Source organism: Pagrus major, chromosome 8, assembly GCF_040436345.1.
Source record: "Pagrus major chromosome 8, Pma_NU_1.0".
NCBI classification, from domain to species: domain Eukaryota; kingdom Metazoa; phylum Chordata; class Actinopteri; order Spariformes; family Sparidae; genus Pagrus; species Pagrus major.
In genome coordinates this window covers 6,148,810-6,166,175 of record NC_133222.1, presented here as the reverse complement: position 1 = coordinate 6,166,175, position 17,366 = coordinate 6,148,810, and the positions used below count along the sequence as shown (strand labels likewise).

At 43.0% G+C, this 17,366-nt stretch overlaps 3 protein-coding genes across 3 annotated transcripts in view; 2 read left to right on the top strand and 1 right to left on the bottom strand.

Moving 5' to 3' along the window:
• Window positions 1-1,338, bottom strand: part of furinb (furin (paired basic amino acid cleaving enzyme) b) — an 87,810-nt gene extending 86,472 nt beyond the window's left edge. Inside the window, exon 1 of the mRNA XM_073472872.1 lies at window positions 958-1,338. The gene's annotated coding sequence lies outside the window, so the exon portion shown is untranslated. The remainder of the gene's footprint in view (window positions 1-957) is intronic.
• Window positions 1,339-2,450: 1,112 nt separating this feature from the next.
• On the top strand, window positions 2,451-11,721 carry accs (1-aminocyclopropane-1-carboxylate synthase homolog (Arabidopsis)(non-functional)). The gene is made up of 16 exons (XM_073472895.1): window positions 2,451-2,691; window positions 2,855-3,516; window positions 3,616-4,370; window positions 4,456-4,515; window positions 4,660-4,730; window positions 4,865-4,934; window positions 6,643-6,709; window positions 7,267-7,364; window positions 7,540-7,617; window positions 7,818-7,918; window positions 8,407-8,496; window positions 8,604-8,649; window positions 8,787-8,928; window positions 9,241-9,383; window positions 9,507-9,660; window positions 10,805-11,721. Exons 2-16 carry the CDS (start codon window positions 2,877-2,879, stop codon window positions 11,215-11,217), a joined length of 2,928 nt encoding a protein of 975 aa, XP_073328996.1. The 5' UTR covers window positions 2,451-2,691; window positions 2,855-2,876; the 3' UTR covers window positions 11,218-11,721.
• A 459-nt stretch (window positions 11,722-12,180) lies between these two features.
• LOC141001341 (uncharacterized) lies at window positions 12,181-16,604 on the top strand. Its single transcript, XM_073472390.1, has 4 exons — window positions 12,181-12,457; window positions 12,564-12,763; window positions 14,459-14,650; window positions 15,085-16,604. The coding sequence occupies exons 2-4, from the start codon at window positions 12,577-12,579 to the stop codon at window positions 15,396-15,398; spliced, it is 693 nt and encodes a 230-aa protein (XP_073328491.1). The 5' UTR covers window positions 12,181-12,457; window positions 12,564-12,576; the 3' UTR covers window positions 15,399-16,604.
• The last annotated feature ends 762 nt before the right edge of the window (window positions 16,605-17,366 follow it).

The following is a 17,366-nucleotide window of genomic DNA, read 5'->3' as shown; positions in this document are numbered from 1 at the left end:
TCTGTAAGTAATGTCCCACAGAGACATCCAACCCAATTTTTCACAGCCATCTGAATCTTGGCATTGTTCCCCGTGTCAAACTCGCTCTCATCCACAACACTCTCTGCCCTAGTTTATAGATGAGTTATACTGTTGACAAGTTTGTGTTCGTAGTTCTCTCTCCTCCACTGCATTCCTGCTTTATGCTTCTTATAAAATGTATGAGCTCAAGGATTACCTGTATTGTTGAACCCAGTACTGATGAGGACTCAACAGAGCTGGAAAGGAGGTAGCGTGTGTATGTGACTCACTTAGTCAGACTTCCTCTGGATACGTAAACCCAACACAGGACTCTTTTAATAGCCTTGATCTCTTAAATGGCCCTGATAAGATTTGGGCCTCACAAAGACACAAAAGATTAGTTCTATAGGGTTATCTTTGATGTGGTGAGGTGATGTAATATGACTGAGGAGGAAGCTTGGAGCCTTGACTCAATAGCTGGTGACCTTGACTTCCTCCCATGTTGTGATCCCAGCGGGAGTTTCACTAGAGGTATAACAACAGTGCCCAGAGGACAACACAGGCGGAGTTAGATCACTTTAAGTTTAGTTTTTCATCTTGTTGGCTCAGTCTGAGCACACTTTGCTTTCCTTAAAATAGGCACACATCAAGAATGTGAGGCCAGTGTGAAGAGGTCTGAAGAATTTCTGCCTGGCCTGTGAGGCAGAATTAGCTGAAATGTATTACAGCAATTCCCACCGTACACAGATAAAAGGACCTTAATGAGGGTTTTAGTCTGGTAGGGCTTCGGGGTGAATAAGTAAGAGAGCGAGAAAATGTAGGAGTGTGGGTGAAAGAGAAAACAGAGCGGACGGGAGAGAGAGAGAGCAGAGCATGGGTCTGAATCAACACAGTCAAATGAGACAAGCTGCAGAAAATAACTGTGTAAACAAAACAACAAACATGGAGTCATCTTACCAAGAATAAACTTCAGAGAAGAGGTGACCAAGGCCGGTCAAACCGCCGGGCTAAGTCATGTCTTCCTTCCACAGAAGAGGTCCACCTGGGCGGGATGATGAAGAAAGCCTGCTGTCCAGACTGGAGGATGGATTTCACCTGACTGGGAGGACTGGTGAGAGCTTGTCGGCAGCGCAGGCAGAAGACTTTATGCTGAAATAGCCGTCATGCTTTCAGCGAATCCTCCCATTGTTCCCACCCACTCTGCCACGGCTCCCCTCCCTGCTTTGAAACACATCTAACTCGTGGCTTTTTTTTTTTTACACAAACTAAGATGCCAACAAGAAGCGAGGCGCTTCCCTCGTCCTCATCCTCTTCCCTCTCCCTCCGGGCGGAGACTCCCCCCTTTTTCTCCTGCGGTTTGACTTTCAACTTTACATCTAATCTGACGCCATACGTCCGCTACTTACTCCCGGGGGTTGAATAATAACAACAATGCTATCCGCACACACCCATTCTCCCTCCCAAAGCGCTGAATTTCAACTATCCCGTCTCGCTCGTCATCCGCAACCAACTTGCCACCACCATGGTTATTATTTTGCCAGCTAACTTCACCCGTCGCACCCCAAAAGGTGCCTTTAACGCTCTCTCCCCGCGGTTTTTGGTTACTTCCCGCGGCTTACTTGCCGACTAAAGTATGGTGGCAATAATTCACACACGCAAAGTAAACACGGGGATAGACAAAGGGGAGAATAAAGGGGCTGCATGCCAACACAATATAACGGTTCAGTGCTGGACGGAGGTGGCAACAACAAACTGCCACAAATCCTTTTCTCCAGGAAATACGTCACGTTCAGAGCCGGCTGGACCGTCGCGTACACTCGATTAGTCACACCGCGGTCGTTGGAAGGGGCGGCTCACCTTATTTCTGGGGCTCGGAGCAGGAATGACATCATGTAAAGTCACGTTTATTTACTTATTATCCGGCGTTAGAGGCTCACTGTCATTAGCGTGTGAAATAAATTAATTTGTTGCGTTGTTTAAACTTATAAATCCATGATGTATTACAGTAAAAAAGTGTACATCTATGCAAAGAGATTATCTATACTGAAAAAATCTCTATTAATGCTTTTATAACAGTAAGAGACAATATTTTTATAATAGAAAGAATGCTTGTGTTATTTCAATCGTTGAAATCGTTATTTGAGGCTATCGAAGTCATTTCCGGGAGAGGCCTGTTCACAAAACTAGCACCCTTGCTTTCCAACGGGCTGAGTTGTACCGCTGTGTGTGGCCGCCATCTTGTGGACGTCCCACGAACTTACACCCGTGGATGAAACAGCGGTACCGTACGGTAGAGGGGGCCATAACACAGAGCGCTTAGTCTGACTCTGACTCGCATGGTTGTGTCTACCCCGTTACAGCCTGGTATGAGTGAAAGCCAGCCCGCTTTCCGCAGCTCCCCCTTGTTAACACGGACCAAAGTTATCCCGGAATAAGGACAGCACGCATGTGCCGTCAACCCGGATGTAGATGCTTTTGTACGTGTCTACTCACCATCTCGCCAAGTTGTGACAAATGTGCTGTTAAAGAATGATTTGTATGTCTTAGCACCCGGCTGGACAAAGCTTTGCCGTTCCAAATCGGTCCGAACCGGGTTAACCAGCCGTGACATGTGTCGATCGACGTGGATCACGCATCTGTGTGACAGCTCCACAACAATCTGTCTCCGAAGAGCTGCACTGTTGATTCACGGTGAGACAACACAAGTGTGCGAAATAGCGTCCATATATGTACTGTTTACATAAAGTGTGTACACGTGAGCAGCTCTGAGCCCCTTCGTTTCTCTGTGTCCCCGAAGTTAGGATGGCAGAGTTGGGCTGCTAACGTTTCTCCCGCACCCCCTGTGTCGTTGCAGAACACGTCCTGTAACTTGAAGGATGGACTTTCGCGGCAGGAGGCACGAGCGAGGCAGCAACTGGACCGACCCGGAGATAGTGGAGCTGCTCCAGCTGTGGTCGGACGAGTCGGTCCAGATTGAGCTGGAGAGCTCGCTGCGCAACCAACGCGTGTTCGACCGCATAGCCCACATCCTGCGGGAGAAGGGCATCTACCGCACCGGTGACCAGTGCAGGGAGAAGATCAAGAAGATGAAGCTGGAGTACCGTCGCATCAAGGACAACTACAAAATGAGGTCTTGGAAGTTCTATGATGTGATGGACAGGGTGCTGGCGAACCGACCTGCCATCACCTACTCCTCCCTGGGCGGAGCTGTCATAGCTCAACAGGTGTTTCAGAGCCCGAGCGGGTCCGAACCGTACGTGCAAGGGGTCCCACCAGGCTCCTTTGGTCCTCTGTCTTCAGGAGGGTTTCTGTTTGGTCAGCCACCAAAAGCTGGAGAGCAACTGGATATTAAATGTGAAGATGTGGATGAGAGCATGCTGAACTCAGGGGTTGCGCCCCCCGAGATGTATTATGGGTCTGGAGATGACCAGGAGACTGATGGACAGTCTCTGCTGGGGCCTGAGGACCCTCTGGTTAGAGGAGAGAGCTCATCAAATGCAAGAATCTCACCTTCAGGTTTTAAATTCTATCACTATTATTATTACTATGACTATCATTGTCAGTTAGAAAGTATTGGTAGTTGTAAAGTTAATATTCTTTATCTTATATCCTCAGGTTTTAGTGACCTGAACATTGCCAGCTCTGCCACAGGTGCCGCCCAGGCTGTTGGTGGTCCCATGCCGCACGATGCACCTGAGCAACCCAGGAAGGACGGCTTTCATCCCCCAACCTTTGTGAGACAGAAGAAGCGTCGCCGCGGTGGCAAAACATCATCTTGCTACGGGGGTGGCAGTCAGGGGCGCCTGGATAAAGCCCTGGCCAGCTTCCTGAACTGGCAGCAGTCCGCAGAGGAGCGCCTGCTCTCTCTGGAGGAGGCGCGGATGGAGAGAGAGTTTCAGGCCGAGGAGCGCAGGGAACAGCGGGAGGAGAGGAGGGCAGAACAGGAGCGCCAGCACGAGCTCCGCCTGTTCCGCATGCTCACGGGGGCGTTGGTTGCGGTCAGACAGCGTGCCCCGACTGCTGAGACACAGCCGACCGACCCCTCCTTCTCACCCCCAGCTCATCTGTCAGCTTCACTGATGACCACAGCCGCACCCTCCCTCTCATCATCTTTATCTCAGCCACCCTCAGAAGCTCCCGCAGCACAGGCCGTCTCCACTCAAGAGCCGATAAAGTCAACTCTGCCCACATCCGCCAAGCCCTGTGAAAGGTCTCGGGATGTTTTGGCAACAGTGGGATGTGCAGAAACTCCCGGCCCAAGCGTGTACCTGTCCAACCGTGGTAACAGCATCCGACAGCAGCAAGGCATTCTCCAGGAGGGCTTTGCCCAATATGGAGCAGACAAATACCACGACACAGATAACCCTGGTGTGAGTTTATGTCACATATTAAGTACACAGCTATCAGACACTAGAATGAATATTTATATGGTTTCCCTTTATTTCTGTCTCCCAGGGAATAATCAACATGGGTACCAGTGAGAACAAACTATGCTATGATCTTCTTCATAAACGGGTAAGATTAATGCAAGCACATCCCGGTAGTAATGATATAACGCTGCAGAGTGTAATGTACTGTAATATTCGTTTGCCACAAAACATTATTCTTAATTATTCTGTCTGCATTCACAAATGAATTTCATTTTCCTCCCTGCTACAGCTGACCAACCCCGACATGCTGCTTATTGACCCGTCTTTGTTGCAGTATTCAGACTGGAGGGGACACACGTTGTAAGAGATTAAAGTGCACCTTTATTTTCATTTGGAGTGAGAAGCACGTTTGTCAAGTGGCTCACGGTGAAAGTTAGACCTTTCAAAGTAAACATTAACCCTCCCACAACCTTTTCCGCTGTGCTCTCTTTCAGCCTGAGAGAGGAGGTTGCAAAGTTCCTGACGCACTACTGCTGTTCTCCAAACCCACTGAAAGCCGACAATGTGAGTGAAGATAATTGCTTTTGCTGTGCAAGATAAGTACAGTCATTTGAATAGACTTTATAATGTAATATACTTAATATTGTATATGGAGCGGATGAGAATATTATTTCTACCTTGTTATATGGTAAAACCTAAGAGATTGTGGGAAGCATACAAATAGCAGAGGTGGAAATGTTACCACACACAACCACTCATATATTGCAGGAAGAGTAAGCACAGTTCAGAGGCTCTTTTTCTTATTACCGTATATAGTAACATTTTTATAGTACAGTATCTTTTTTCCACAACATATCAGATGATATAAGTTTCATCATGATACGATATTATATCCATTCTTTATCATTTATCCGATATCACATAGTCTACCACGATACGATTTCGATTCCATTCAGTACAGGGGTCCGCGATCGATATGAGATGAGATCATCTGCCCATTTAACACAATCGGTTACATTTATATCAACTCACAAAAAGCAACTAAAATGTGATTTGACATTTTTATTACTGAACTCTTCAGTGGAAATATTATTTTTTCAGTGGTCCAGACATTTAGACTGTTCTTTTTAATAAAAAGAAAGCACTGTTTAGAAATGAGTTGCGCATGGACGGAAACGGTGACACAGACGTGCCATGGGAATTTAAAAATAACGGCGTATCTTAACGATAGTGACGATACTAATCGATGTTTTCACTTTGCATCGATCTGTATCGATGTATCGTTACACCCCTAGAAATATTGTTATTTACAACATTTATATTATGACTATATTAACGGGCACTTTGTCCACGCACAACATACCGTACAAAAGGTAAAAGATACATTTAATGTCCATGAGTTTACACTACTAATTCTATCACATCTACATACAATACAATTCTACCAATGCATTAATCTATTAAAGGGGCAATATGTAAGAATTTAGGTTTTAAAAAATTTGAATATTAACTTAAATTATCAACAAAATGTAAAGAAATTTGGGTTTGGACGTAATGTCAAAGACGTCTGTGTATTGTGTTGAAGGGATGTCGACTGAAGTTAGCATGCTAACCAGCTAGCCCCAAACACTCACCCCAGCTAATAGCAGCTACAGTTAGCAACTGTTACTCCCCATATATTTAGGTGGCAAATTCTTACACATGGCACCTTTTTTAATTATTTTAATTTATAGAAGGAACAATTCTTTACATTGGCTCTAAATTTCATGTAACCTCTAACAATCTGCTTTACACCAGTGAAAATTACAAAGTCATATCGTATTACCTTTATTAAGTAAACACTCCAAATACATTTTCCACAACAATACATACGTCTTCTTTGTATTTCTATGATATGTGTAAATAAGGTTCCCCTCCCACCGATACAGATGTCCTGCAAATTATGCAATCACTAGCCAATAAGCCATTTTTTAAACATCTCATACAGCTGCTGCAGAAGACTCTCTGGATTACAGCCATTCATTATCAAAAATGAAGGCGGTGCATTCAAGTAATTTATTTGATTAACTCCTAATGATTATGAAGATGCCAACTGCTGCATTTGAACTAACATACTGTAGCTCTTTTAGGGTAAGCAACTTAATTTGCAGATGAAATGAATGGCTGTTTTAGTAGGTGGATGAATTTGTAGCGCATTTATCAGGCCTCCCCCTGTGCCCTGATTAGGCTATTTCATAACACAGTGGATGTGTGTGTGTGTGTGTTTGTTCAGGTTGTGGTGATGAACGGCTGCGGTTCCCTCTTCTCATGTATCGCAGCAGTCATTTGTGACCCCAAAGGTAGGCTCAGAATGCATCGGCATACACACGCAATACATCCATATCTTAACTGTATTGGGTTTGTACAATAACAGGAAATCTGTTTTTGTTTTTTTGTGCCTGTTTTCTATTAAAAATGATCATAGTTTAAGCATAAGAGAGAATCTGGAAATTGTAACATAATCATTCAGAGTTACACTTTTTCCAAATGTGTTCATGCAGCTACATAAATTGCTTATTCTTTAGTGCTACTGCAAACTAAGCCTCATTATAAGCAATGTAGTGCATTTGTATTACTCAGTGACTGGCTTAAAGCAGCCTGTATTCATGTACTGTATTTACAACCAACTTGTGTGCAGCTGTGCCTTGCAGATCTAGAATAGAAAATAATTGAAAATGAACATAGTATATATGAAAAGTAGCTTATGTGCGTCATAAGGTATGATTGGTCAGAATACATTGATGGTAGGTTTGTATGCATTTGTGCACAAGGAGTCCTTCACAGTGACAATTTATGAGGAGATGCTGTATGGGTTTGTATTTAGATGCCACGTATTATCGTGTTTTTCATGTTACAGATGCCATTCTCATTCCTACGCCTTTCTACGGTGTGATAACCGAGGATCTAGATCTGTACAGCGAGGTCAAACTCTTTCACGTTCCTCTTGACTGTGAGGTAGGAACGCGAAGGCTGATTTACTTGCAGTGCTTTCTGTGTGTTTGTGTTTGAAATGATTTTTCCGTAGTTGATTTGGTTATTGTATACACTTAATAGAACTCACAATTTTGTGCACATTGCATTCACCTTCAAGTATTGATGCATTTTTCCTCTGAATATTCTTTATTTATAGGCCGACAGCAAAGACTGTCGACCCTTCCACCTCACTGTAGAGAAACTAGAAGAAGGTCTGAAAAGAGCCAAGCAAGAGGTAATTCACGACGGCACTTTTTCTTAAGTATTTATCCGAAGGATGGAACCACTCAAAAAAAATGCTCTGGCAAGGTTCTTACTTTAGATACTAAACACCTTGGATGCCCTAGTGATATGTTTTTCAGCTTTATCTCTATAAAGACTGTGAGATACTAAATATCACTTTACATTTACTTAGAAGCTGGCTGTCTCTTTTAGGGGTTGATCATCCGAGCTGTTATACTGGTGAACCCCCATAACCCTCTGGCTGAGATCTACACCCCGAAGGAGATGATAGCATTCTTGGAGTTTGCCAAAAGGTGTGTTTTTCCCCATCTATTATCTCGTCCTGCTGTCTATAGCACTGTAATCCTCCCGGTTTGCAGCTGTGTGGCTCCTTTAAGCACAAGTCACCGCATACAGTTCCTAGTGTGGACTCTTATTTTACAGCCAAGAGCTTTGTCCCGTGTCTGGAATATCAAGCGCTCTTGATGGAGTTTTATCACCTCTCCCAACCATCAGCATATTGTCAAGTGCAGCCATGTGCCAAGGAGTCTCCTGCATCATCTATTGTTTTCTAAATGATGTTGCCAGAGCAATTCCCTCCACACACCGGTGCAGGCGCTGGGCTGTTGTAACCATAAACCACTGTGCTTTTACACTCACGCAGGACGTTGAGGGAACCATTTTACTTTTATGTCGCATTTGTTTTGTCATTAACAATCATTAGCAATATAAAACAAAGGTTTGTTAATGCTGCACTTTTTATATTCATGTTGTCTTTCTCTTCCTTCGCTTCCTCCTTTAGAAATGAGCTCCATGCCATTGTGGATGAAGTGTACATGCTGACGGTGTTTGATGAATCAGTCACCTTTCACAGTGTCCTCAGTGTAGACAGGTACTGCATGAACCTAACCTCCACATGATTACTTTGTCAGATCCTTAATCATAACAATTGCGGCTGAAGACAGCCTCTTAACTGCTGATGATGTGCTCTTATTTCAGTTTGCCCGACCCACAGAGGACACATGTGATGTGGGGGATGAGCAAGGTACGTACTGTGCTACTGTGCTGAGCTCTATGAGAGTACGGGGCTGAGACTTTTTATATCCCCTCTGACAGTACAGTAAAATGTCTCACTTTTTTTCATTAGGTCTTTGTTTTCACAGTGTTTCTTGTCATTTCTAGGACTTTGCCATGGCAGGAATCAGAATAGGCACTCTGTATACTGAGAACAAAGACCTTGTGGAGGCTTTGGCCAAGCTGGGTCCCTTCCACGGTATCTCTGGAACCACCCAGCACCAGGTAGCACGACTACTTCAGGACAGAGGTATTGATCCAAGAGTCACATGCTTTTGCACACCCAATGTACTTGGAAAATATCACACTTATACAATCAGCTCTCCTTATGCACAAAGCAAGCAGTTTGTTTGGTTGAGTTGAAATTCGTAAATGCAAATTAGTTTGAATGGGAGCTTTTCAACAATGTTTTTCTGCTGTCGGGAGACATCATCGCTCTTTTCAGCTTCCTTTGATATGACAGGAGCTCAGCATGGGGCTTCTGCTGCACGTCATGCTGCACAAAGACTTGTAAGATTTAATTTTCACTTACCTATTGTCACTTCTCGCTGTCATGCTCTAGATTGGATCAACAAGGATTTTTTCCCTGAGAACCGATGCAGACTGAAAGCTGCTCACAGTTACCTGACAGGAGAGCTGCGGGGTATGGGCGTCCCCTACCTGGACAGGCCTGCTGCACTTTATGTCTGGGCTGACCTCAGAAAGGTAACAAGATGTTGGGGCTGATATTTCAGTTCTCACTTGTCTATAGCTAATTCAAATGCAAATAACCTCTTGAAAATGTTGCTGTAGACTTGATCTGTCACTACTGTCTCTCCATTTTGGTAGTACCTCAGAGAGTCTTCGTTTGAGGAGGAGCTGTCTATGTGGCGGTGTTTCCTCAGACACAAGGTGGTTTTGAGCTGCGGGCAAGCCTTCTCCTGCTCCACACCCGGCTGGTTCCGCATGGTCTTCGCAGTCCAACAATCCCACCTTCAACTAGGTCAGTCTGTGTTAAATCCCTCCCCCACCACATTGCAGCTAGCAGTCCTATTAGCTGAAGAGCCTGGGAGGTCCCAGTCAACAATGCTGTACTGGGACTGAACCGAGCCTCTGAGACTAGTTTGTTGACAGGAAATACAGTACATAGGAGGTTTTGTTTTCCCAGGGCTGAGTCAGCTAAAGCGCCACTAGCTGCACGGCTAACCGAGCTAACAGAAGCTACAGTTAGCAGCAGTTAACTGTTTCTCTAGCAAGATTTAGATTCAGGAATCTCTGTAAATCCCCAAGAGTTGGCGCAGATCAGCCGCACAACATCAGAGGGAAAACCAGAGAATATGTTCTTTATATAATGAGATCCAGTATCACGCAAATCAGTGAATAAAGTAATACAGTTGTGTGTTTGAATCAGTTGACACTTTTCCACCTAAATTAGTGGGTCTACATGGGTTTGATCGCTAAAAATGGGCTAAAAATCGCCTAAAAATCGCCCATTGACCCATTCCCAATACCCGCAGGCAAGGCAAGTCTGTGATTTTTATCTAAAGCTTTACTTTGTATGTCACTGACATTTCGTTTCAGTTCATACAAGTAACAGAAGAGAAAACAATAAACAATTGGCTGCATCCCAAATTCCCAAATGCCACCACCGGATGTTGATAATGCATCATCACTTCACGCGGCCCCCAGAAATACTCTGCGTCATAAGAAAATGAGTAAGTGTTTAGTTGGACGCAAAATTAGTTCACGCCCCCGAGTGCAGGATGAGTCATCTACCTTTTCTTTTTGCATCATTCCAGGAAATTACAAACTCTAAAACACCTTTTAAGGATTCCTACAAAACAACTCTTTTGTCATTGTTGGGCCAGATATCGACTCACTGGTGACAATCAGTGCATGAAATAGATGATGAAAGAACTCAAATATCTATTTTGTTTTGTGTAGAAAAGTAAATGTCTACTTTTCAACTTTCCAATTAGTGTGTTGTGTTGTTCCCCATTATTCCCATTTTTTAGACATTGACTAGATTATATCTTTCATTACATTTATCAGTAAATGGTTTGTGTTCTCCCGCTTTGTGTCTCAAACTAGTTATTGATTGGATAATAGTTACTGACTTGTTCTTTTAATGTGTTTTGTTATTTCAGGCCTGAAGCGAATTAGGGAGGCTTTGAAAGAAATTGAAAGAAAAAGCACTAGCGCTGATTCTATCAAAGAGGCCAGTAAGGAGAGCAAAAAGTCAGTGAAAGAGGACAGTGCAGATTCAGACAACGCTGCGATTGTCAATTCAACATCATCACCCCAGAGCAAGTCATCCGACCAGCTGAAGGAGAATGATAGCCCTGTTCCTGACACAGGCTCGCTGGCCACCGAGGAGTTTGTGTTGCTGGACTGCCAAGCGTCGAAGCCTGCAGAGGGTCTGGGCTCTCTGATTGGGACTCTCAGGCACCAGATCCGCTCCTCTGATTGGCTGGAGAAAAACACTCCAGAGCTGTCTGCCGGAGAGGACCCGGAGATTCTTGATGTATTCAAGGCACTGCTGCAGAGAGCCAGAAAGTAAGCTTAGGATAAACAGGCGCAACTGGAGATGCCAAATTTCAAGAGGCAGCACTTCAAGCATCCTTGCGTTTGTGGTGAAGAGCTTGACACACAAATACCTTACACAAGGTCTAATCTGATGCCTGTTTTCTGAGTGAAGAGCAAACATGAGCCGAGAGCGTGCTAAAGAGGAGAGAAGAAGAAGAAAAAGTAACGCAGTCGAGGCCAGGATGGAGGAACAGGACAGTGATATTCTCTCTGCATCTTGAGGCCTTATTTTTAAGCTGCTAAGTGAGACGGCCTTGCTTTCCTTGTGATCCCGACTCTAAAGTTTTGTTTATTAACTGAAATTCTAAGTGATTGCCAAATGTAAATCAACCAAAAATCAGCCATGCTCTATTCTTAAGCATTTTTGGTCTCTTAATCGAAATTGTTTATTATTTGGTCTTATACACTTTATTTTATGAGAATGTATTGTACTTTTCTTTTAAAGTTCATAGTCTGTGAATAAATGAATGAATTATTATGTCCGTATCTGACTTATCTTGTATTTAAGTTCTTTATTTTAAGAAATCTTATCTGAAACACGCTCTGTAGGCATCTAAGTGGGGCATTAAGTGAACAACAACTTGCTGTTGGGTGGGCTGTGAACGCTTTTTCCGTTGCGGCACAGGAAAGTAAAGAGGGAGGTGGTTGTGTGACGAAGGGGAACGGCATCTGAGGTTATGCCCCCCTGTGATGTAGTGAGAGTGGGATTTTCTTAAATGTTATGTCATGAGTAATGACTGTCCGACACCCCCCACACAGTTTCTGTATTTGATATAAACAAATGTCAAAGGGGGAGTTGTGCTCTTACTGAGTAAATATCAAGGGATTTTTACACTGTAACTTCCTCTTAATGTCAGGTAATTCTTCATTCCTTTTTGCATAGAAGTTACATTAACTTCTGCTTCCTCAAATATTGAATGGCACTTTCACTTTCTCTACAGTGTGAGTTGGTGGGTCACCGTGGAGAATTCACGGGGAAATTTGGCCTCCGGCTGTGGGAGTTTCCATTGCAGCAGAGGCGGAGTAACAACGGTTTGATCTGCGAGTGAGGGCTTGTGGTCGTGAGCGGTACAAGTCATAATGTGTCCGGGTGTTGAAAGTGTTTGTACAGTAGGAGTTGTACAACAGCAAACATAAGTCGCTCCTGTACTCTGTGCACAGACTAACTTCACAGCCTGGTTTAGGACACCTCTCTGCTCTTTTCAACAACACAGGTAAGACAGTGCTTTAATTAAATCTGATTTAAATGAAGATGAGCTTAGTTTTGAGACAGATTGTACTTCTGTAACTCAATGTTCTCCCTGCCTCTCTCTTTCACAGTGGTGCTACAAATATGAAGTTGCTGGAGCTGGGGGACTCCATCAGTCGCTTCAGGTTTTCTCAATCCTGTGTGGGGTTGGCAGGCTGCCTGTGTGTGTCCTACGCAGTGTGGACACCGTTCTGGCTGAAGGATAGGGGACTCTGGACACAGTGGAATAACACTAACAGTGACCAGACAAACCAGAAAGGTGTCTTCAAAGGTGAGCAACAAACTGCATTCCCCCTTTTTGACATTTTTCTGCAGTTCACAAATCATCAGTCTAAAGCTTTTTCGCTCACGGTTAGGTTAAAGGGTTGATTGACACACAGTGTAACATGTCCAGTAAAAATGGATGAGGCATAAACATGTCTTTGCTGTATATCGATAGGGCAGTGGTTCTGCTAGAGATCAGCCTGAGGGAGACTTGTTTACACCTCTGAATCTCTGGAGGGGAAAAACATCAGGTGGAAAAATGTGGAAATATTCCGGGTTTCAGATGAGCTTCTCAAGAAGTAGTAAACAAGTTCGAGCCTGCTCCTGGACCTGAGAAGTGCATTCTTCGTATCTGCTGAAGCGCCCACACTTAGCTGAAGGCGAATGTGCTGGAATCTTAACTGGCTGAAAAACCTGGTTTTTGTCAGATACATTTCTTGTCATCGTTAACTGTGTAACCCTGTCAGTTTGCTGTATTCCACTGATGTTTTTCCATGCAAAGACTTTCAGAGTGAATCTAATGTAGTGTTAGATCTCTGCTCTCACTCACTGCTTTCCTTTGAGTTTTTTATTGGAAGCCAATGTCAAACTACAAACACAGAATCCTATTTGACAACAAATTCAACCATCAATTCTTAAATAAATTAGCAGAAAATAAAACAAAACAAAAAACAACAAAGTTACCCACAAAAATGGTATTTTTAAAAATGAATTGCTTGGATGAAAAGGACGACACGTGAATAACTGATAACATTAAGTTCCTCATAGGAAGTTCAACATAGTGATGATTAATGTAATAAACAAACACAGTGAGTCCACAAAGGTCAGAATAACTGTTAATTCAACCGTTAGCTAGTTGTATGATGTTTTGGCAACATATTAACTTCAGACAGCTAGCATAATAGCCAGCTCGGTTAGCAGTCAATACAGCAAAACTACATTTACTAATCACAAATGAACTTTCGTATACCTTCGAGGGTTTTTGGGGCGTAAAATACTTTTGTCAATATTTGCTTGGTCACAGATAAGTGACAGAATTGACCATGTATGTAACAATGTCAGTTAAACTGCCATTTAACTGTGCTAACAATGTGATTCATCTAACAAAACAAACACATTGAGTCCATAAAAGTCAAAGTAAAAGAGTAAAATACAATAAATTTAGCCCACAAGTTAATAATTCAACCGTTGTAGTTGTATGATGTTTTGGGCAACACAGACAGATAGCATAATAGAAAAAATCTAAATTAACGAACCACAAATGAACAAGAGTATAACAGACTATTGTCAATATTTGCTTGGTCACAGATAAGAGATAAAATGGACCGTGGGTGTAAAAATGTCAGTTAAACTGCTATTTGACTGTTGCTACTCAAACCAACTGGCAATCATTAGCCAAAATAAATTTCCCCCTGCCAGAATTGTTGTTTTTTAATGACGTATTTGTAATTGTACAAACACGCTTTTTACAATAAATGTCGTATAGCCTTGTCTAAAATTAGCTCCATGTGCCAGAAAATTACCCTAAAAAGTACATGAACTCTCGGTGTTACTCTGCTGGTTTCAGGTGTAGGCAGGGACTTGCTGTGAGTGCATCCACAGGAGCGTGACGTCACCTCAACACGTTTCACTTCACCATGCCGAGTGTCAGTCTGGGTTATCTTTCTCATATGTTATTTTCCTGCCTCTCTGTGTCTTCCAGCCTTGGAAGCAGAGCGGGTATTTGCGGTTCTCTCCTTCCTGATGGCTGTCAGCACCGGTGCTCTGTGCCTGGTGTTTGCCCTCTGCTGGACATCTCGGACGGTGCGCTCCTACTCCAACACTCGTTCCCTCCTCATGGCAGGACAGGCGCTCTACCCCACCACTCTGCTGTTGCTCACCATGGCCTCGACAGGTAACGCCACTGCAATACTCAAAATATGTAAAAACACAGTTTTGCCTGGGCCAAACACCATGTTTTCAGGTTTCACTTTATTAATGATTGGCGTGGTTGGTGTTTAAAATAATATATTCATAACAAGTAAAGCAGTGTCATGAAAAAAAAAACTGCCTTCTTTCTAATTAACCTCCAAATAGCCTTTTGGTTTGTGTAGTTCATGTCAGACCCACACCTCCAGAGATTCTTTTATGTACTACTCATTTACATACCCTGCTGGGCAGCAGTTTCTAAAGAGACTTTTTACTTTCCGTGGAATTGCAGTTCATTATCATACAAACTCTTTTCTATAGCTCCAGGCATTTAATAATTGACCTTAATGACTTTGTTCTTTTCCTTGCAATGATACTTGATTTGACTCGTTTTTCTTTTCTTTTCTTTTCTCTCTACAGGTTTCTTCTTCCTCCTCAGCTGGTCTCTTTTCACGTATCAGCACCGGGAGGAAATCAGTCAGGACCTCTCCAGCCTCGGCTCCTCCTATTGGTTCGGGGCGATAGGGTGGTTCCTGCTGTTGGTCGTGGAGATGATAGTCTTCATAGCTGAACAAGCTATTGTACCAGACATCCTACCAGACTTAGAAAAGGCCGTGGAGTCTTGGCGGATTTCCTCTCAACTCAAGGCCGCTAAACGCTCTTTTAGCGACAGTTATCGCGTTGATTACAGCCCGAGTGACATGTATCCACAGATGTTTGTGTCAGCACCTTGAGTGAAGCGCATAAGAAAGAAAAAGACAGAGACAATGAATGCGAATGTGTACGGTACACATTAATGCGCACAGGCTCAACGAGGAGCAATCCCTCGCTGCTTTACAGATCCATACAACCAGACTGCATATTGATTCACTGTGTTTGGAGTAAAGTGTTAAGCCGGAAGAATTAAGGATCCTGAAGCCTGGAAGTCAGTGTGACAGAAGGCTACAGCTTCCTGAAGAGCTGATGGTGCCACTCACTCTGCAGTTTATAGTCAGTATTGACTGGAATTGAAATATGAAAACACTAAGGACCAACAGTACTGGTGAGAACTAAGTGATGTGTAGAAATTTGTGAACAAAGTAATGAATCTCACAAAGTTTTGTCCAGGTTTGTGCTTTTTTTTTTTTGTAAACAAAACACTGTCACAAAATATCCAAGTAGTCCCTTTAACTGAATGGTTCAGTTAGTGCTGCAGTGTAGATGAATGTTTCATTTTTAGATGTTTTATTTGCAAAAGGTTGAGCTACAAGTGTTGCAATATGCTGAGGACATCATGATTGTTGTCAACTACTAATGACAGATGCACATGTGTTTCTATGTTGTTTCCTTCTTTTGTTATTCATTTTTTATTAAAGCAACATTATGTAAAAATGGCCATTTTGTGTGATTTGGCGCCCCCCACAGTTTCTGAGTGTAACACCACTGTTGTAGGTATAAATCCCAAGTCTGTAACAACTTGTCAGATGTGATGTAATGTAGGTGCTAACTACAAAACAAAACAAAAATTACATCATAACAATGTTATGTCTTGAAATCTTGAAGTAAACATGTATGCATGTAGCACCAGGGTCACTGCTGGAGGGGGCTGTGAGGTGCCTTGTAGGTGCACCACATACGCACAAATTTGAAGGGAAGTAAAGTTTGGACTGACCTATCACTTGCAATAAGGGAGTGCCCTACATATTCATTCAAATTCATCTCAAACAATGGCTCAAAGAACACCAGAGCTGTGATCACTGTTTAATGGACATGTTGTTTCATGTATTTAGTTAAAATCTGTACATTGTTATTTGTAATGCTACTGCTTATGTTACCTGCCCAGGGACTACGAATGTAAATAAGCATTCTCACTAAACGCATATTTACATTGTGTATTCTTACACCGATGTTCATTAACCTGCACTGTCCCTATTAAATAAACAAATAAATAAATAAAACTCCCCATGGTAATTATTTGTCCTCGCTGTTAGCGATTCAAAAGAGGTAATTTCAGTCATCAACACTACATTGTTTTCTTATAAAAGATGTCCTGTGTGCTAATGCCGAGTAATAATTAGCAAAAATTATCATACCCTTTTTCAATTATCCCTTATTTATCTGCCAATTAGTAGTATATGACTACTAATTATACCTAAATGAGCTGCATGTATAGTATGTTGAGCTAAGATTAGCGTATTCTGATCGTGTGCTGTTCCGACCCTTCCACAGCTAAATGAAAGTTTTATGTTTACATCCTTGCCAGTGTGTCTGTCTTGAAGGTAAAAGAGTGTTATCATCAGTCCACCAGGACTTGCATGTGTAGTGAAGCAGATTTCTTTCCAGCCAGCCCTACATCTGTCTCCCTCTTGAAACACTGAGCTCATGCATTTCCAGCTCTGGAGAGCATTTGGACCACCACGCAACAGACTGCCTCCCAAAGTCGTTATTTACTTTTCTCTCACACATTCCCTGGAGGAGAGGAGAGGAAGCACTCTGATGCTGGACTGCTTATGTTTATGCTCTCAACCTGCCAAAGTGGGGGAGAATTAAGTGGCTCTGGCTCTGTTAATTGGGCGTTAATCAGGTGTTGCTCTAATTAAAAGGCAGTTCCGCCCTGTTGGGCCCTGGTAATGAGTTTGTTATTAAATCCACAGAGGATTTTTGTCTCTTTTTCAATTTACCAACAGGGTAGTGCTTAATTGCTGTGTAAATGAGGGGAATGT

Bases quoted from the DNA above. Each gene is read 5' to 3' on its own strand.
- accs (XM_073472895.1), top strand. From the start codon at position 2,877: ATGGACTTTCGCGGCAGGAGGCACGAGCGAGGCAGCAACTGGACCGAC. The intron at 4,935-6,642 runs GTGAGTGAAGAT...GTGTTTGTTCAG, and splicing joins ACCCACTGAAAGCCGACAAT to GTTGTGGTGATGAACGGCTG. The intron at 8,929-9,240 runs GTATTGATCCAA...GTCATGCTCTAG, and splicing joins ACGACTACTTCAGGACAGAG to ATTGGATCAACAAGGATTTT.
- LOC141001341 (XM_073472390.1), top strand. From the start codon at position 12,577: ATGAAGTTGCTGGAGCTGGGGGACTCCATCAGTCGCTTCAGGTTTTCT. The intron at 12,764-14,458 runs GTGAGCAACAAA...TGTGTCTTCCAG, and splicing joins CCAGAAAGGTGTCTTCAAAG to CCTTGGAAGCAGAGCGGGTA. The intron at 14,651-15,084 runs GTAACGCCACTG...TTCTCTCTACAG, and splicing joins GCTCACCATGGCCTCGACAG to GTTTCTTCTTCCTCCTCAGC.